Source organism: Neoarius graeffei, chromosome 24 (assembly GCF_027579695.1).
Source record: "Neoarius graeffei isolate fNeoGra1 chromosome 24, fNeoGra1.pri, whole genome shotgun sequence".
In the NCBI taxonomy this organism is placed as follows: Eukaryota; Metazoa; Chordata; class Actinopteri; order Siluriformes; family Ariidae; genus Neoarius; species Neoarius graeffei.
Genome location: NC_083592.1, coordinates 391,145 through 412,220, shown reverse-complemented (window position 1 = coordinate 412,220; position 21,076 = coordinate 391,145). Strand labels below are relative to the sequence as shown.

The 21,076-nt window shown below is 42.4% G+C and overlaps 1 protein-coding gene across 4 annotated transcripts in view; it reads left to right on the top strand.

The window, feature by feature from the left end:
* Positions 1–18,914, top strand: part of smad4b (SMAD family member 4b) — a 32,131-nt gene extending 13,217 nt beyond the window's left edge. The window contains exons 2-11 of one of the 4 annotated variants that reach the window (XM_060907638.1): positions 3,486–3,714; positions 8,155–8,329; positions 8,539–8,568; positions 8,656–8,916; positions 9,245–9,334; positions 9,816–9,866; positions 16,749–16,932; positions 17,138–17,306; positions 17,652–17,790; positions 17,909–18,914. In XM_060907638.1, coding sequence (XP_060763621.1) covers positions 3,487–3,714; positions 8,155–8,329; positions 8,539–8,568; positions 8,656–8,916; positions 9,245–9,334; positions 9,816–9,866; positions 16,749–16,932; positions 17,138–17,306; positions 17,652–17,790; positions 17,909–18,120 — 1,539 coding nt within the window. In that variant the 5' untranslated portion in view covers position 3,486 and the 3' untranslated portion in view covers positions 18,121–18,914. Of the gene's footprint in view, positions 1–3,438; positions 3,715–8,154; positions 8,330–8,538; positions 8,569–8,655; positions 8,917–9,244; positions 9,335–9,815; positions 9,867–16,748; positions 16,933–17,137; positions 17,307–17,651; positions 17,791–17,908 lie in introns of all 4 variants that reach the window. The other 3 variants (XM_060907639.1, XM_060907640.1, XM_060907637.1) reach the window with 3 other exon arrangements.
* Positions 18,915–21,076: the final 2,162 nt, after the last annotated feature.

The following is a 21,076-nucleotide window of genomic DNA, read 5'->3' as shown; positions in this document are numbered from 1 at the left end:
GAAGTTCAGTCCATCATCTTTATATTTTTCTGTGTCTGAGGTGCTGTACAGATTTATGGATAATAGCATCAAGAATACATCCATGCTGCCTTCAACTGGGGGCAGTTTAAAGACGTCTTACAGGGTTCCCGCGGGGTCTAAAAAAGTCTAAAATTCAGAAAGTTAAATTTTAGGCCTTAAAATGTCTAAAAAACACACACATTTTCATCCCAGGTCTAAAATTTAATTTATCCAAGTCTAAAATTCTTACATCCGCTCAGTCCGTTCCTAGAAGTGCCTGCAAAACATTTAATAATAAATGTGCTGGTTGCGTTGTTGTCTGCCTGCTAAAAAACTTCAATCACCGATGATCGCGGCAAGTATGCAACGGTCTAGTTTGTCCACTACGCCTACCGTAGTTCTACCTTCTAAGTTCCCGCCGAGTTTATGCAGTCTGTGGCAGTCAGAGAAGGTTAGCGGTTGTGTTGGCAGTGCGATGAAGAGTGTGGATAGCGCGTCGAATAATAGTGAGTAAAGAGGTTCACATACTTTTGCCACTCACAGATATGTAATACTGGATCATTTTCCTCAATAAATAAATGACCAAGTATAATAGTTTTGTCTCATTTGTTTAACTGGGTTCTCTTTATCTACTTTTCGGACTTATGTGAAAATCTGATGTTTTAGGTCATATTTATGCAGAAATATAGAAAATTCTAAAGGGTTCACAAACTTTCAAGCACCGCCATAAGTATGAAAAACGAGAACGTTCTGCGAGCAATAGGCTGAAGCACACTATCGCTAAAAGGAGCTGTGTTGGGCTGGAACGGTTGGTTAAATAGCCGCTCACATTAGCGCGGAGAGCTTTCACACTGTAGACCAAGGGTGCCCAATTTGGGGCCCACGGGCCAAGTTTGGCCCATGTTCCTTTTTTTTGGCCCACCTCCCTTTTTTTTGGCCCACCTCATTTTTCCCATCTGTGCCCGCCTGTCAGTGCCAGGTCTGTGCCAGCCGCTGGGAATTTCTGTCCCAATGTCTCCGAAGAGTTGCCTGCAGTTCACTTTCTGACCACAGTTTTATAAGGGGGGACAAGGGGGATGCTGTTGAGTTGCTGGCTCTTCTGCCTGTCAGCAGGCTCATGACACAAGCGAGGAGCAGAGGTTACGATGGAGCGCTGTGTTAGGCAGTGGCACACGGATAAAAGAAAATTCAAAAATAGTTGGCAAGATTATTTTTTTTCACGGAAATCGATTCCTCGGCAGTGTGCCTTATCTGTAGACAGAGTGGCAGTTTTGAAAGAATACAACATCCGTAGACATTATGAAACAAAACATTTACCTCAGTTTGCGAAATACAGTGGTGAAATAAGAAAGCAGAAGGCTAGCGAACTGTTAGCCAGGCTCAGTGCCCAACAACGCACGTTACTGCAGCCGTCATCTGCTCAAGAAAATGCAACTAAGGCCAGCTATAAGATCAGCGCAATGATAGCGAAATCTGGGAGATCTTTGTCATGTGGAGAGTTTGTTAAAAGTTGCCTGACTGTGGCTGCAGAGACTGTGTCCCCGAGCCAGACACGGGCCTTTTCGCAAATTAGTTTATCATGGAACACAGTTACCTGCCGCATCGAGGACATGGCTGAGGATCTCAGAGAACAAATCATTGGTAAAGCATCCAGATTTACGGCCTTTTCTATTGCTTGCGATGAGAGCACCGACATATGTGACTATGCACAATTGATGGCGTTTTTGCGCGGAGTCAGTGAGGATTTTGAAGTGACACAGGAGCTGGCTGGCCTTGAGACACTTTCAGGTACAACATGAGGGAAATGTTGTGTTGTGTTCTATATTGCTCAGTTCACATTGTCCAATTCCATACCTAATACTCAATCTAATTTCACATTCAGTCTAAAGTAAATTCTCTCTGGTTTCATAAGTTGGGCAATTCAGCTGGTTTCAAATGGCTTCAAAGGCACAGTGTTACAAGGGCATGTGTTATTGCTCAGTTCACATTTTAGTTAATTTTTAAATAGAATTGTATATTTGGTTGTCCTGGACCTTATCCAACTGTTTTCAACTTGTTCAAGCTACCAAAGCACTTTTTGTAATATAGTCTGAAATGTTGCTTTCCTTTCAAATATGTTTCTACCTCTTAAAATAAGCCATGTGGATGTTCTGTCATCTTCTGAAATTAATAAAGGTAGGCCTACTATAAATATACAAAATGTGTTTAATTGCTTTAAACATTTACATTTGAGTTTAATGAGCTTAGCCTATATAAAAATTTTGTTGCTGTGACATAATGTACTAATGTTGTACTAATGTTGCCATATGACATAAATAAGCACACAATCAGTTTGTATCCCTGATAGTCAGTTTACCAATACAAATGACTTTGTTTTGAGAATTGAACTCGATTGTCTTTTTTTGGGAAGGGCGGGGGTAGGGCAGGTTGTAATGCTTCGTGTTGGTCTAAAAAATTTTCATAATGGTCTTAAAAAGTCTAAAAAAGGTCTAAAATTTAACTTACTGAATCCTGCAAGAACCCTGGTCTTAGACACGAAATGAAAGTTTGATCAGTTTCAAACGGCCCTTGATGCCTCACTGTCTTGTTCGACTCCTGAGGCAGAATTTTCCATGTGCATGAGTTCTGGGTGAAAACACTGCAGCTGAAATAAAGCACATGTTGTTTGATGATGATGATGATGATTATTATTATTATTATTATTATTCATACACTTGATTTTTTTTATTGATGCACTTGAGTTTAAGAAGTGGTATTTGAGACAGCCCTAGAACCCAGAGGTGTTGGGAAATGTGAAAATATTTTACTAAATAAAAGAAACATGTTGATAAAATCTTGATTCTCTCTGGTGGCAGCCATGATGCTTTACAGCAAGCCTGATTAAACGATCACAGATCTGTAGAACCATTTCATGTGATGACATGCTCAAAGGAGACTGCACTTTGATGGTCCAGTAGTAATGTCCTGGTGGCATGGCAGTGTAGTGGTTAGCACTGTTGCCTCACAGCAAGAAGGTTCTGGGTTCGAGCCCCGTGGCCGGCGAGGGCCTTTCTGTGTGGAGTTTGCATGTTCTCCCCGTGTCCGCGTGGGTTTCCTCCGGGTGCTCCGGTTTCCCCCACAGTCCAAAGACATGCAGGTTAGGTTAACTGGTGACTCTAAATTGAGCGTAGGTGTGAATGTGAGTGTGAATGGTTGTCTGTGTCTATGTGTCAGCCCTGTGATGACCTGGCGACTTGTCCAGGGTGAACCCCGCCTTTCGCCCGTAGTCAGCTGGGATAGGATCCAGCTCGCCTGCGACCCTGCACAGGATAAGCGGTTATGGATAATGGGTGGATGGATGGATAGCATGATGCCCCATGCAGACTGGCACAAGAAACACAGACACTGTTAGATAAACACTGTAAATAAAGGTGTGGTTGTATGTGTTTGTTTTTACAGGGTTGGTTCAGTGGAGTCAGAAGCTAAAGGTGTGTGTGTGTGTGCAGCATGTCTGTGTCGAGCAGTGACGCATGTCTCAGCATTGTGCACAGCCTGATGTGCCACCGGCAGGGTGGTGAGAGTGAGAGCTTCAGTAAGAGAGCCATTGAGAGTCTGGTGAAGAAACTGAAGGAAAAAAAAGATGAACTGGACTCTCTGATCACAGCTGTCACAACCAATGGAGCTCATCCCAGCAAGTGTGTTACTATACAGCGCACACTCGACGGGAGACTACAGGTACGCTCTCCCACACTTTTTTTTAATTATTATTCTTTAGTTTACTGGAGTCTTTACTCAGCCGTGGCTGTCGGACAATAAGAGCCTTCAGAATTTACAGTCTCTCTTCTGAAAGGAATGTCAAGGCCAGTTCTATTGTATTTGCTTTACACTGAAATTGTTTGGGTTTGAGATCAGTAGATGAATGAGATGATGGATGAGAATTTCAGCTTTCACTTCCTGATCTTTACGTCAATGTGTTAAACTGACATCACCACACCGTCGTGTTCCTTCTGTGTTCCTCTTTTCCAGTTGTGTAGCGCAGTTTCTCTCAGTAGTTGTGTGTTTATGGAGGTTTCTCCCTTCAGTCTCCTCTTCAGGAGGTGAAACGCTGCTCAGTTGGGTTCAGGTCTGCTGATGGACTCGTCCAGTCTAAAACCTTCCCCTTTTCTTCTCCTGATGAAGTCCTGTGTTGTGCTGCAGTGTGTTTTGGTTGCTGTCTTGCTGCATGATGAAGCTCCTCCCAATTAGATTGGATGCGTTTCTGTGTAAAAACCTCAGACAGAACGTTTCTGTAAACTTCTGAAGTCATTCTGCTGATACCATCAGGAGTTCATCAGTGAAGATTAGTGAGTCTGTTCCAGAAGCAGCCATGAAGCCCACGCCGTGACACCACCTCCACGCAGCAGATCCTTTCCTTCTCCACTTTTTGGTCGAGGATCATCTTGGTTCCAGAGTGTTTGTGGTTCGTCTCTGTAGTTCTCTGTGAATTCCAACAGGGATCCCAGACGTCCACTATTTAGCGGAATTCCGCTATTTTTCTAGCCAAAGTGGTGGTGTTTTTTTTTTAAATCTCTTGTATATCTGTTAAAAATATGTTTGTTTACGTAAAATGACCAGCAGAATACGTTCTGATTTGGTTTGCTTGTTTAGCGATGTTTTTGTCAGCTTCGTTTGTTCTCGTTGACATTCGGGAACACTTGGAAGTTAAATTGATGTAAATACCGTGAGACTGTACGCCCCCCATACTCAAATAGCGGCCCCCGGGCCATTTTAGGCCCCCGGGGGGTCTATTTCTGGCCCGCGAGCTGTTCTGTGTGTGTTTTTTTTTTTTAATTCGTTTTTTTTTTTCAATCGCACTGTCCGCTCTTATTTTGAAAGAGCGCCCCTCGCACTGCGACGAGATGTGAGGATTGCCTCTATGGCAACGATAAACAAATAGCAAGGCTAATCTAAGCCCTCGCAAAACTCCAGACAGCCAGTTTACCGGCCGTAGCCACAATGGCATGCTCGAAGTTTGCACCAAAAAGAAAACTGGACAGCGAGAACCACCAATTCCAACCAGAATGGACAGAAAGGTTTGCGTTCTTTCTTCCACCGTCCAGCACTCGACCTTTGTGTTTAATCTGCCAAGAAAGTGTCGCGGCAATAAAAATTTAAAAATAAAATAAAAATGCGGTATTGCAACCGGCTCACTAATGAACATACACATCAGTGTGTCTCCCTGGCTATCACACCATTCAAACCAAGGTTCCAAACATTGGCCAAAGACACACGAGGCCATTTCCCCCATTAAGCAATATTGAGAGTGAGAGTTAGTTCTTGAGTTTGTTAACCAAAGCACAGAAAATGGGCAGCTTGAAGGGTATTTGTTTTGGATTATTAACAGGGTAATGTTTTATTCAGTTATTTATTTGTTTTATTTATTTTATTCAGTTATTTATGCCCAAATGAAAAATATATTTTTATTTTAGGTAGGCCCTAATACTGTTGTGTTCAATGACAAGGAAATGTTAAAATAAATATGTTACATTATTATGGCATGTATCATACACATTCTCAATAAATGGCCCTTTGAGTAAATGGAAAAAAAAATGTGGCCCCTCATCATTTCTATTTGAGTACCCCTGCATACGCGATAGAACGAGAAAACAATATGGCTGCGCCCTTTTGCTAGAAAATGTGTTTTAACTCCGTTCGTGCTTTTGTTTCTAATGCGTTGAACTTAATTCAATATGCAGGGCTGTGAAATTTCCACGGATTCTGTCGCGAAAAATATCATCTTCACAAAATGTCTATTTTTGCATTAAAAATCATTGGGGGGGGGGGGGGGGGGTCTAGTCGGTTTTAATCGCCTTGCACGAGACCGGCAGCTCAATACAGCCGGACTCGTGGAGTTTTATGCCAGCTGAGCGTGGAACACGTCTTGACTGCGACTCAGGAGCAATGTTGCCAGATTGGGCGGTTTCAAGTGCATTTTGGTGGGTTTTGAACATATTTTGGGATGGAAAACGTCAGGAGTATCTGGCAACACTGCTCAGGAGTGCATGACAGAGCTAAAAATAGCCATTGCGTGACCTGGCACCGCGTACGTGAATTTTGTACTTACAGGGTGCAAGATCAGACATAGTTAAGATGCCATCAAAAAGGAAAGCTAAGGAGGTGTTTGAGAGAGATGCAGAGAGGGCTAGAAAACAACACACAGACAGACTGAAGGAAAAGATGAAAAAGAACAAGTTTGCAAAACTGAAAGAGATGGTGTTAAAGAAAAGAAAATTAAAAGACTTTCATTAGATGCTGTTTGACAGACTATGAACATTTTGTAAATAGCTTTAATAGAGGAATGCAAATACTATAGAACTAATAACTAATAGCCTTACTGAAAGATGAATTGAAAAAAATAGCTGGGAGTGATGCAAAGAGGAATAGAAGGAGCCAGAAGTAAAAGAAAAGATGTAAATAATATATTAGATAAGAAACATTAGTTTTTTTAAACTTTTGCTCTGTAGACAAGAGACATTGTGACAGACTCTTGGAAAAAGCCAGGACATAATACAAGAATTAAGTGTAATTTGGAAGACAACAGGTATCTCTCACTTAAATATTGAGCATGATTTTTCACAAAGTCATTTTGAAAGGCCTATCAAAGTTTTCTTTTATTAACATTTATTTAAATTGTTATTTACACATTTTTTTTACTTTTATTTTGATTAAGAGATAAAATATATAGGCACTTATTAGATATTTCAAGGTATTTTACATGGATCTTTCATTTTAAAAGAGAAAACTGTTGATAGGTATTTTATATGGCAAAATGAAGACCAAGACTAGTCAAATATTTACTTGTTGAGATCAATTTTTTACTTGCAGGAAATGCTCAGAATACACCATATAACACCTAAAATGGCTTGGTGTCTGGGGCCCTGCGGGCCCCCCCTTTTCCTCGGATTTCTTATTTACAATTTCACAGCCCTGAATATGTCGTGGAAAAAAGATATCGTCCATAAAAGAGATAGCGGAACAGTGTCCGGGTTAGAAGAAGTATATTCTTCAAAGCTACATTTTCATCTAATTTTTATAAATAACAATTTTTTTTGCCACTTATGTCATTGATTACAAAATATGGCATCAAATAGATACACATTATTGTTAAATTCTGTTGCTTTTCTATGTTAAATCTATGTAAAAAATGTGTTCTATAGCATCTTTAAATGTTAAAATCTCAACAGCTTGAGGGGGCTTCACCCCCTGTACCCCCAGCAGGGGCGCTGCCGCTGCACCACGCAAAGGGCTTGCAGCCCCCTTGATCCCTGCTGATAGTTTCTTACATTCCTCTATTTTTTTCAATTACTGCTGGGATCCCTGATTCCAATCGGACTTCTGATTCTTACTGCTGACGAGAGGTTTCCATCTGCTCTCATGGTCTCTATATTTCTGCTCTCGAGGTCGTCTTCAAATGGTGGATTGTGGTACCTTCACCGCTGCCCCGTGGAGGTTGTTAGTGACGTCACTGACGGTTGTTGGGTTTTTCTTCACAGCTCTCACAATGCTTGTCTTAAACTGTGGTTGTTTTCCTGCCTGATCTGGTCCATGTCTGGTTGTTAGTACACCAGCAGTTTCTTTCTTTTGCAGGAAATTCCATGTTGTTTTATTGGTGATGCCCAGCGCTCGTGCAGTGGCTCTGATCGACTTTTCTCAGCTTCAGAACGGCTCGTTTTCTCCCATAGACAGCTCTCTGGTCATCATGGTGGGGTTTCCTTTGAAGCAGCAATTTTTTTAACAGTCTTCACAGGTGAAACCCAGGGTTCAACCAAAAGTCGACATTTGGACCTATTAAGAAGAAGAAACCTTTATTTGTCACATGCACACTTTAAGCACAGTGATTCATCCTCTGCATTTAACCCATCTGAAGCAGTGAACACATGCACACAGATTATTGAAACTGTCAGTCAAACAGGAGCCACCTGGGACACAAGAAACACCTGGCAGTCACATGTTCCAATATTTATTGTTGGATTGTAAATATCAGGAAATGAAAGCTGAAATTCTGATCCATCATCTTTTACGTGTCTTTTGATCTCAAATCCAAGAGTCTTCAGTGTGTAGTAAAAGCAAAAGAATTGGCCTTGGTGTTCCAATACTTTCAGAGTAGTGTGTGTGTGTGTGTGTGTGTGTGTGTAGGTTGCTGGCCGTAAGGGCTTTCCCCATGTGATCTATGCACGGTTATGGCGGTGGCCTGATCTCCATAAGAATGAGCTGAAACATGTGAAATACTGCCAGTACGCCTTTGACCTGAAGTGTGACAGTGTGTGTGTAAACCCCTACCATTACGAGAGGGTGGCATCACCTGGTATTGGTAAGACAGACACACACACACACACACACACAAAGCAGGAGTGTGAGATGTACCTTGAACAGTGATGGTGATAAGATCATTAACGACCCTCAAATTATTTTTAAATCTTATTGACCTTTCATTAATCTACACAATCAACAGACTGAATACACACACAACTAGGTTTGTGTCTCTCTCTGTCTGTTTTGTTTTCTTGCTTGTTGTTTCAGATCTGTCTGGATTGAATCTGGGTGGAACAGGTGAGGATGATGTCATTTATTTAACCTTTTATAATTACATTGCAACTCCGTAATTTGGTGAATTGACCGTGTGTGTGTGGGGGGGAGGGGTAGGCCCCAGTGCAGGTCCCAGTGCAGGTCTCTTGGTTAAGGAGGAATTTGACCCTCAGCCATCTCACTCCAACTCTGATGGATCACACAATATTCAGACCATCCAGCATCAGCCCGCCCCCTCTCACCCAGTCCCACCCACTTCCACACGCCCCCCACTTCCTGAGACGTTCAGCAGCCCTGCTCTTATGCCACCACCTGAGGCAGCCAGCTCTGCCCCCAGCCCTGCGTTCTCCAGCATGGCGCCTACACCAGCCTGTAAGACCTGGTCCTGTATGTCTAAAACCACACTCTGTTCACTACATAGTACACTATGTTGTAACGCTGTCAGAAGGTGTGCACATTAGTGAGTGTGCTAATAAATGTTTAGCTTACTCATGTAGTGAATATAATGTTTGGTTTGGAGCACACCAACTTGAAGAACCGTAGCGAACTAAATCTATTGCTAAATATTGATCATCACTTATTCTGTTGCCAGTGTAGTGTGCATTATTCTCCAGCAGGGGGAGTAGGAATAGGAAGACATAAAGTACAGTGTAATGATGGAGTGGATTAATCCAACCAGGTCATTCTTTTTCACCTATAGCAAGCGGTGGCTCATGGCCAAGAGGGAGTGGCTTTCCAACAAACCTGGCCAACCCAAGCGGAGCTTTGCAACACCACCCGCCTCAGTACTGTGAGTAACGGTACTTTTCACACTAACAGTCAGTAGCATCCTCATAACGTCACCTCATTTCCATCATAATGTTACCTCATTGCCATCATCACATTACTGTCATAACATTTACCTCATTATTGCCATCATAAAATTAACTCATTACTGTCACATTACCACATACTGTTAACATTACCTCATGGGGAAGCCATGGCCTAACAGTTACCTCACCCCCAACTGCCCCAGGCTGCTCTGGGTGTGTTGTATGTCACTCTGGATAAGAGCGTCTGCTAAATGCCATTAATGTAATTACCCTCAATAATATACCTCATTACCATCAGTAATGTCACATTATCACATTACTGTCAGTAATATCTGTTAATATTACCTCAATACCCTCAGTAATGTTACTGCATTAACATCATAACCACATTACCTCAGGAATGTTTGTGATGTTTATCTTTCTGTCTCCTGCTGCTCTTTCTTGCTGTCTCTCTCTCAGGGCCTGTACATAATGAATTGATCTTCCAGCCCCCGATATCTACACATCCAGGTAACTAACACACACACACACACACACACACACACACACACACACACACACACACAGGGCTGCCACTAACAACTATTTCTCTCTCGATTAATCTCTCAACTATGTTACTGATTAGTTGATGAAATGATTGTCAAAAATCAAACTTAATTTGTTTTATTTTTACTGAGAGCAGGAGAGAAACTGAGGAAAACAAATGCATCATAATTATTTAACATGTAATAATATACACATATTCCCACTGTTCCTTTACTTTCACCTTTAACACAAGAATTCCAGAGCACTGCAAGAATTATCCCAAGCCAACACGGGTGCACACACACACACACACACACACCCTTCCCTCTTCAGTGCAGCGATCACTTGTACAACTTTGGTATGCAAATGTTGAATGCAAGTCAGTTTGAGCGAAGCAGCACCTGACAAAGAGAAAAAGCTATGTGTGCACTTGACATATGCACAATACACACATTAGCATAGATCATGTAATGTTCAGGAGAGACTGTATCAGATGGTATAAAAATAAGTGAACTTTTATGCAAGAATAAAACCGAGTAAGAAAATTATTCAAATGTTGCTGTGAAATACATTCAGTTTGTTCAGGACTGATGTGTGCACGTTTTTGTATGTTTAGTGCGTAAAAAAAATTATTAAATTCAAAAGTAGGTTGTGTGTAGTCCAAAACAATGGTAATGAGGAACGGCTGTTAATTCATACAGTCTACGCTTCAATTAAATTTTTTTTTATCGATTCTTATTTTAACACTTTTTAATAAATTTTTATTCAGTTTTATTCTTGAATAAAAGCACACATTTTCAGTGTTGTGCAAGTTCACACTTAAAAAGAGCTATCTCGAAGTTCAGTTTACAGATTAAAATGAACTCGTTCAGTCTCAAAAATGAGCTAGTTCACATTCACTTTCTTTCTTTCTTTCTTTCTTTCTTTCTTTCTTTCTTTCTTTCTTTCTTTCTTTTTAAACAATGAGCTGCACTGAATCCAGAGTGAAAATTTGAACAGCAATTAAAATATCAAATTTCACCTACCATTAGAACGTTCTTGGAGTCTGCTTTATTGATTATAAGCAAATCAGTCATGTAATGACCAGCACATCACCGTAAGGCAACACTGATCAAGACAAGGAACGTGTGAGAAAATCACAATGGTCCTGTATAAGTTTAAGGCTCGATCCTGAGATGTCGTAATACATTGTATTTCTTATCACAATATGAACATTACGTTTTTGCCTGTTGTCCCTGCTTCTGTTGTGTGAACACTGTTCCCTCTCACCAGAGTGAACAACGCTCATGTTCACTTTCATTAGTTGCAAACTGATTCTTTCAGTTCACCAAAAATATGAGCATGTTCAACGAATGGCACTCATTTAACACGTTCATGAACAACACTGAATATATTTGCGCTGTCTGATACCGTCTCTCCTGAACTTAACATATTTTTAAATCTATACAAATTAGCATTCTGTAACGGTTCGTATGGGTGGGTGGAGCACAGAGGACGACAGGACAGAGATCAAGTTCTGAAATAGGGGTTTTATTGCCACACTTTTCAGTGAACAACTCTTAACTAGACAGACACACACACGACTGGCGTCTGGTTCGGGGATGAGCTCTCCTCTGCTCTACGCTCTCCCTCTTTAAATAGGGCGCGGTCACTGGGAAGACACACAAACACCGGTTAATTGACCTCAGGTGTAGTGATTCTGCCACTTACCTTCCCTGACTCCGCCCTCCTGTCACAGACCGGCACTTGACCACGCCCCCGCTGCCACACATTCATTTTCCAATACCATCTATTTGGACTTCACAGTCTGCACTTAAATTTATTTATTTTTTCTTGTTTTCCATCATCCACACCATGTCCTTCACTAAACATACTAAAAAAATGTAATTTGAATATTTTTATTTACCCAGTGTTATTCTTGCATAAAAGCTCACTTATTTTTACACTGTTTGATACAGTCTCTCGTGAACGTTACACACGCTGCACTAATGCATGTATTGCACTGATGTCAAACACACACGCACATTTTTTTCTCTTTCTCAGGTGCTACTGCACTCAAACTGACTCACGATGAATGTTTACAGAACACTATAAAGTTCTATTGGTACCTGGATTAAAGAGGGAGGGGTGAGCTTGTGTGGGAAGAAAGATGAGCAGACACTGCCTTTGGCTTGGGACGAAAATCTCCGGAATTGTAATGTTAATATTGATCACAATAATTCAAATGTTGGGCGGCACGGTGGTGTAGTGGTTAGCGCTGTCGCCTCACAGCAAGAAGGTCCGGGTTCGAGCCCCGTGGCCGGCGAGGGCCTTTCTGTGTGGAGTTTGCATGTTCTCCCCGTGTCCGCGTGGGTTTCCTCCGGGTGCTCCGGTTTCCCCCACAGTCCAAAGACATGCAGGTTAGGTTAACTGGTGACTCTAAATTGAGCGTAGGTGTGAATGTGAGTGTGAATGGTTGTCTGTGTCTATGTGTCAGCCCTGTGATGACCTGGCGACTTGTCCAGGGTGAACCCCGCCTTTCGCCCGTAGTCAGCTGGGATAGGCTCCAGCTCGCCTGCGACCCTGTAGAACAGGATAAAGCGGCTACAGATAATGAGATGAGAATTCAAATGTTATCTGTTGTTTTTGACATTCCCCACAAGAAGTGTTTAAATAATGGCAGAAATAAAATAATCCCAACTCCATTTCCCAAAAAAAAAAAGGGGGGGGGGGATGCTGTGCAAACTGTAAATAAAACCAAAATATAACAAGTGTTGTCAGGCAAAACAAACCTCACCTGGTAGCACATTTATTTATTTATTTAAAAGATTTGGGGGGGGGGGGGGGGGGGGGCTTCTTTCACCTTTATTGGATAGGACAGTGTAGAGACAGGAAATGAGCGGGAGAGAGAGACGGGGAGGGATCGGGAAATGACCTCGGGTCGGAATCGAACCCGGGTCCCCGGATTTATGGTATGGCACCTTATCCACCTGAGCCACGACGCCCCCGCCTGGTAGCACTTATGATGAATATGAAGGAAGATATTGTGAAAAAATTATTTTGATCTTTTTTGTTATCTTGACCTTGGTTTTGACCTTGTGTGTGAACGTACTTGGCCAATAAACATGATTCTGATTCTGTTGCCCCCTGCGACAGCGTGTCGGCCTCGGTTCGGAGGTTTCAGTTTCAAAAACTGTAAGAGTAGAATAATATAAAATGCAGACAGTGGAAGCTCAGTGGAACGCACTTTCTCTCTGTAATAAGCATAAATGTCTGAAAGCGATTTCTTTAGTCTAGTCCATTAATTTATATTTATAGTAATAAATTAACAGAGCAGAGAAGTTTTATCAGTGAGGGTTTAAAAGTGGGTGTGGCCAAAACCTCTTTGTGTATGTAAATGACCCAAGGAACCATCCAATGACTGTAGGCAAATGAGGCAGATAGTGAGCCAATCAGTGTGTTTGTGGGAGGAGTTTTCTGAGGCGGCACTCTGAGGTGTGCTCAAACAAACCCAAGCGAAAACAATACCTTGCCCCCTGGTGGACTCCGTCCCAGGCAAGGTAATGATTTGAAAGTCATTGAAACCCTGTGTTTTTATTGAAAATGGGACAAAGATAACATCTTATGTTGAAAATGAGAAATTTTATTTATTTTAAAATATATGCTCATTTTGAATCAGCATGGGGGCAACAAAAGACTAGAAAAGTTGTGTAATGGTTAAAAAAAAATCGAATCAGATTAATCAGAAACGGGTGGGTTTCCTGATAATGTTGCCCTTTAGGGGCTGAAGAGCAAGTGTAGAGACTCTTAAGCAATGAACATTGTTTCCATACGTGGTTTTCCTGAACTCGCTCGAAAGGCGGAGTCTTGAGAGCAATTTTGCTAAGAACTTCTTTGCAGTGTGCGTCCTCGCAAAAGGCATTCGTCCTGTAGTTGACTAAGGCATTAGCAGTTGTTAAATCCAGTCGATGAGGTGACATGGCGTTCATTTTTAATCAAAAACCAATGAAATATAAAGTGCTTAAAATATGTGAATATATTGTATTAAGCATTACATATATAATGTGGTAATTGATCATTGAAACTATTTTACATTTTTGGGCGAAAACATTTTTAATTCCAAGCATGTATGTTTTAAATAATTAAACATTCACATGAAAGAGTGAGCAAAATTAATCACTGTATGGGCTCAGGAACACTTCAGAAAACCATCGTCTGTGAAAACACTTCATTACTGTATCCACAAATGCAAGTTAAAGCCAGATATAAACAATATCCAGAAACCCCTAACCCCGCCCCCTTCTCTGGGCCCGAGCTCTTTTACGATGGACTGAGGCGAAGTGGAAAACTGTCCCGAGGTCTGATGAATCAAAAGTAGAAATTCTTTTTAGAAATCATGGACCCCACGTCCCGAGATACTTAAGGACGGTTTAAGTATCTCGGGATCTTGTTCATGAGTGAGGGAAGGATGGAGCGTGAGATCAACAGGCGGATCGGTGCAGCCTCCGCAGTGATGCGATCGCTTTACCGGTCCGTCGTGGTGAAGAAGGAGCTGAGCCAAAAGGCGAAGCTCTCAATTTACCGGTCGATCTACGTTCCGACTCTCGCCTATGGTCATGAGCTTTGGATAATGACCGAAAGAACAAGATCGTGGATACAAGCGGCCGAAATGAGTTTCCTTCGCAAGGTGGCTGGGCGCTCCCTTAGAGATAGAGTGAGAAGCACAGTCACTCGGGAGGAGCTCGGAGTAGAGCCGCTGCTCCTCCACATCGAGAGGAATCAGCTGAGGTGGCTCGGGCATCTTTTTCGGATGCCTCCTGGATGCCTCCCTGGGGAGGTGTTCCAGGCATGTCCCCCCGGGAGGAGGCTCCAGGGAAGACCCAGGACACGCTGGAGGGACTATGTCTCTCGGCTGGCCTGGGAACGCCTCGGTGTTCTTCCTGAGGAGCTGACCGAGGTGTCTGGGGAAAGGGAAGTTTGGGCTTCCATGCTTAGACTGCTGCCTCCGCGACCCGGTCCCGGATAAAGCGGAAGAAGACGAGACGAGGGGACCCCACGTCCTCCAGGCTAAAGAGGAGAGGGACCATCCGGCTTGTTATCAATGCACAGCTCAAAAGCATTCAGCATCTGTGATGGTATGAGGGGGCATTAGTGCACATGACATGGGTAGCTTGTACATCTGGGAAAGCATCATTAATGCTGCATGATATGAACACGTTTCAGAGCAATATGCTGCCATCCAGACAAAATCTTTTTCAGGGAAGGCCTTCCTTCAGCAAGACAACACCAAACCGCTTTCTGCACACATTACAATTGCATGGCTCCGTAGGAAAAGAGTCCAGGTGCTAAACTGGCCTGCTGCAGTCCAGCCCTGTCTCCCATTGAAAACATTTGGTACATTATGAAGCGCAAAATACGACAAAGACACGAACTGTTGAGCAACTGAAATTGTATATCGGGCAAGAATGGGACAACATTTCTCTTTTAAAACTACAGCAGCTGGTCTCCTCAGTTCCCTAACATTTACAGAGTGTTGTTAAAAGTAGAGGTGATGCAACACAGTGGTAAACACGCCCCTGTCCCAACTTTTCTGAAACGTGTTGCTGACATCAAATTCAAAATGAGCAAATGTTTTTCAAAAAACAATTGGATTTCTCAGTTTCAACATTTGATGTATGTTGTCTTTGTACTATTTTCAATGAAATATCGGGTTTCCATGATTTTAAAAATTATCGCACTTTGTTTTTATTTACATTTTACACAACGTCCCAACTTTTTGGAAAAAAGGGTTGAAGATAAGGTACATGTCCCAATAAGCCCAAAGTGCATGAAGACATACTGGCACCAACAATCAGCATGCAATCAGCCCAGATTCCAGCCTAAATATTTTCTCAAACACTTTATTCAATGGAAATTTGAAGGTTTCAGGCAGACAACAGGCAAAGCCTTGGGTCTTTGGAAATTTTTATACTCAACCTCTTTCGAACCATCAGATCAGGTGTTTTTTGTTTTTTTAAATAAAAAGTCAGTGTTGATTGGAGCCAAAAACGACTGACGTCTTGCATGCTGCATACACGAGGAGGGATCAAAAGTTCCAAATCTGTTCTTGTTGCCTATGATCGGTGCACAGCACAGTCATGCACGTGCAGCAGGAGCGAGCAGTCAGTATATGCTGTGTGATGTCACGCTGTCAACATGTTACATGTCTTTTTGTGACTGTGCGCATGTGCTACAGTTGCACGCGCATGACCGTGTGCACTCGCTTCGTTCACAACAGGAACAGACTCTGAACTTTTTGACTGCACCTTGTATGGAGATTTCTTCCAGATTTCTGAAAGGTTTTTACCCAAGTGCCATTAAAGTAATAAACCTTTGAATAATTATGATACAGTCATGCAGTGATGCAGTGGATGTCCTGGATGGGTGCAGTAATATACTGGATGTGTGCAATATGATCTCTATATGCAATATTTAATACCCCAGTTTTATTTATTGCTATTTTCCTGCTTATTTGATATATGTGTATAATGTGTTCACTTGGCTGGGTCTGTTTACTGTAGTGTATGTACCACTGGAAACAACTAATTTTTGTTGCCCATTGTGCACTGACCATAAAATAATTGAATTGAATGTAGTGATATTGAAGAAAAACAATTTATAATGAATTAAATCCTTTTAGAAATCAAACTGATAAATTTTCATGAATTTTAAAAAATGTGCATCGATTTAAAATATTGATGTTGACTTATCGATTGTGTTGACTAATCCCAGCAGCCCTACACACACGTGCACAGACACGCGTTGTAATATAGACTGGAATTGTAGTCACTGATGTTATGAGGTGTTCTGATTATCCAGAACTCGGACAGACTGCTGTCTTTCTTTCAGCTCCAGATTACTGGTGTTCTATAGCGTATTTTGAGATGGATGTTCAGGTGGGCGAGACTTTTAAGGTGCCGTCTTCATGTCCGGTGGTGACAGTTGACGGTTATGTGGATCCATCAGGAGGAGATCGTTTCTGCCTGGGCCAGCTCAGCAACGTTCACCGCACTGAGGCTATCGAGAGAGCCAGGCATGCTAATCTATCCCAGACTACACGGTCAAAAATAATCACAGCTGCATGCTGCTCATTATCATGTTTTAATTATAAAGTGTTTTCATAGCATAATTATTTTACAGGATCATCATGAGTGTTCCTGTGAATAGCAATTAGTAGATCTAATTAATTTTTCAGTGGAAAACTCTATAACCTCACTGATCTTGCGCTTTCTGTCCAGGTTGCACATTGGTAAAGGGGTACAGTTGGAGTGTAAGGGTGAGGGTGATGTTTGGGTGCGATGCCTTAGTGACCACGCCGTGTTTGTCCAGAGTTATTATCTGGATCGGGAAGCTGGGCGTGCACCAGGTGATGCTGTCCACAAAATTTACCCCAGTGCTTACATCAAGGTAACACTAACCTCAAAATCCTCCGTGTTTACATCAGAGAACCCTGAACACCACTCTCCAGAAGCGAAACGCACAATCATCAAAACATAATTCCTGATTTCTAAACACTGGACCCACACCAAAGTTTTCCCAAAAAAAAAAAACCCTACCCATTCCTTGATTTTACACTCCTTATTCCACACCCCCAGTGCACATGCTCCATTCCCCAATCCACTATCGTCACTACCCTGATCCACACTGTCCATCCCCACAATCCGTATTCTGCACTACCCATCATCCCATTTTTAACAACTGTTCTCTTTGTTCCATGCAAATGTGGGTGTCTTGTGGTGGTTGGGTGTGGAGGTGTTTGATCTGAGACAGTGCCACCGGCAGATGCAGCAGCAGGCAGCCACGGCTCAGGCAGCAGCAGCAGCTCAAGCTGCAGCAGTCGCAGGAAACATACCAGGACCAGGATCAGTGGGAGGGATCGCACCAGCTATCAGTGAGGACGGACAGACGGACGGGGGGATGGACACACACACACACACACAAAAATGTACTGATATACTGGGGCATGTTCTACATCAGTGGCAATGTAACTCTGTGTATGTGTCTATCAGGTCTGTCTGCAGCTGCAGGTATCGGCGTGGATGATCTGCGGCGGTTGTGTATTCTGCGCATGAGTTTTGTGAAAGGTTGGGGTCCTGATTATCCTCGTCAGAGCATCAAAGAAACACCATGTTGGATTGAGATTCACCTCCACAGAGCACTGCAGCTGCTGGATGAGGTTCTACACACCATGCCTATAGCTGATCCTCAACCACTTGACTGATCTTGGACCCCAAACCCAGGTCATCTGAGTGACCTGTAACCCAGAAGAAACCCCACCACTCAACTGACCTTCAGTCCCCTGGTTGACCTCAGTTGGCTGTCCTCATTGCTGAATGAAACGAGGTTCATGTTTGGCTCTCGGCTCTGTGCACCTCAGCATTTAACATAAAAAAACCCACTGTTTCCTAAAGGGTGAGCACTGAACCAGAGAGGTGCTTCAGCACCACATGTGTAAATAAAGATGTTAGAGAGAGTGTGAGTGAGAGAGAGATTTACAGGCAGGTGTTATTTTAGCTCAATGAGGCGTGGCTGAGAAGCAGTTATTTAGCATACCTTCATTCCTGTAGGACTACACCTAATAACAGATTGACACTATTAACCTTTTGTGGTAGCACTCATACACACACTGAGCTCGTCTCACACACATCACTGTGATGAAAACGACAGTACAGGAACCGCAGGAACCTCATCAGAACCACTGAGGAAGAGGACAGTTCTCCTGGAACACGACCAGAACTTGGAGCAGCTCTCCAAACACACACTGCAGGATTGCAGCTTCTCTCTTGATGAATTTTTGAAAGTGGATCATAAACAGAAGCATTAGCTATGAAGTGTGTATCACAGAAAAACTATCAAGCCTAGACAAGGCTGTGGCACCATCACGTACCCAACATGCTATAAATGTCACAGTAAACACAAATCACAATAATCTGCATTTAGACATTTTGGTGTAGCATAAAACCATGTTAGAGTTCTGACTTTATAAGAGAGTTACAATAAACACCATTCAGTGTTCCCCTGTGTTCCAGGTTTTTTTTTTGTTTGCTTGTTTGTTTGTTTTAATACCCCATCCCCATTTTCTTTTGGTTTGGTCATTTTCCTGCCCACTTTTCAGTTCTAACCTATTATACCATAGTTACTGACACAGGGAGGGTGAAAGCTGATATGTTAAGCCATCACATTTATATTTATGCCATTTGGCAGATGCCCTCATCCAGAGTGAATTACAAAAGTGCTTTGAAGTCTCAATCAGTAAATACAGCTCTGGAAAAAAATTAAGAGACCAATTTTTTCGTAAATCTGCATCTCTATGTATAAGTCATTTCATTCCAGTGTCTGTGCTGGAATTCCAACACAAGCACACACCTCATTTTACTTAACGAAGCGCTCATTAGGTGATCACCTGAACCAAATCTTATTTAATGAGGAAAAGTATAAAAATCACTGCTATGGTCACCACTATCCTCTTGCAATAGGACCAGTTTGGATGGCAAAAACAGTGCTAGTAGAACCTTTAACTGGAATACAAAAATATTCATCATGCCAAAAGAGTTAAAAAAGAAAAGTTTCAATTTTGGCTTTACTGGCAGAGGGATACAGTGGGCATCGTGTTACTTCAGTCCTCAAAATTTCAAAGACAGCAGTTCATAAGAACAATGCCAAGCAGCAGACATTGGGGACAACAAAGTTACAGGCTGGCAGAGGGCAAAAATGACTTGCCATTGAGCAGAATGATCGTCAACTCCTTCAAATGTCACTCAACAACTGTAGGATGACATCGAGTGATGTACAAAAAGAATGACAAATGGCAGCTGGGGTTAAGTGCATGGCAAGGACAGTTCGAAACAGGCTGTGGTTACCACCCATAGTTTTCTATGACCTGGAAGAAAAAGAAACATTTATTTGTCACATGCACACTTCAAGCACAGTGAGATTCATCCTCTGCATTTAACCCATCTGAAGCAGTGAACACACACACACACACCCAGAGCAGTGGGCAGCCGCACTACAGCACCCGGGGAGCAGTCAGGGGTTCGGTACCTTGCTCAAGGGCACGTCAGCCCAAAACCACCCCACATTAACCTAACTGCATGTCTTTGGACTGTGGAGGAAACCGGAGCACCCAGAGGAAACCCATGCAGACACGGGGAGAACATGCAAACTCCACACAGAAAGGCCCTCGCCGGCCACTGGGCTCAAACCCAGAACCTTCTTGCTGTGAGGCAACAGTGCTAACCACTACACCACCGTATGACTGAAAATCTTCACAGACCTGTTCGAAACAGGCTCCTCCGGGTGGGGTTGAAGTCATGTAAAGCTAGACAAAAGCCTTTCCTCAATGAGAAGCAAAGAAGAGCCAAGCTAAAGTTTGCTTAATACCATAAGGGTTGGACTGTAGAGGACCAGAGTAAGGTCATCATCTCTGATGAATCAAATTTTCAGCTTTTCCCATCATCTGGTTGTCTAATGGTTAAACAGAGGCCTACAAGCCCCAGTGTCTCACGCTCATTGTGAAATCTGGTGAAGGATTAGTGATGATCTGGGGGTCCTTCCCCAGTGCCCTGGAGGGGCACATCAGGGCACTTGCCATGATTGGCAAAAAGAGTTTATTTTTCACAAGTGATTTTTAAAAAATAATTTGTACTGCATAAAAAGCTTGCTTACCCAAGTTTTCAACTCTATCCAGAGTCTTCATCGGGGGAAATGACATCACTTCAAGGTAAGCAATGCATGCTTGAAGTGACGTCATTTCCCCCTAACGAAGACACTGGATAGAGTTGAAAGCTTGGGCAGGCAAGCTTTTTATGCATTACAAAGTATTTTAAAAAATCACTTATGATTACCAAATTAGCTGCATAGATTAAACTTTTCAACGGGAGTTTAGTCAAGTTTATTTGTATAGCGCTTTTAACAATAAACATTGTCGCAAAGCAGCTTTACAGAATTTGAAGGACTTAAAACATGAGCTAATTTCATCCCTAATCTATCCCCAGTGATCAAGCCTGTGGCGACGTTGGCAAGGAAAAACTCCCTCAGACAACATGAGGAAGAAACCTCGAGAGGAACCAGACTCAAAAGGGAACCCATCCTCATTTGGGCAACAACAGACAGCATGACTATAACATTAACAGTTTTAACATGAAGTCAGTTTCGTTGATGTTGTAAACTCTTCATTG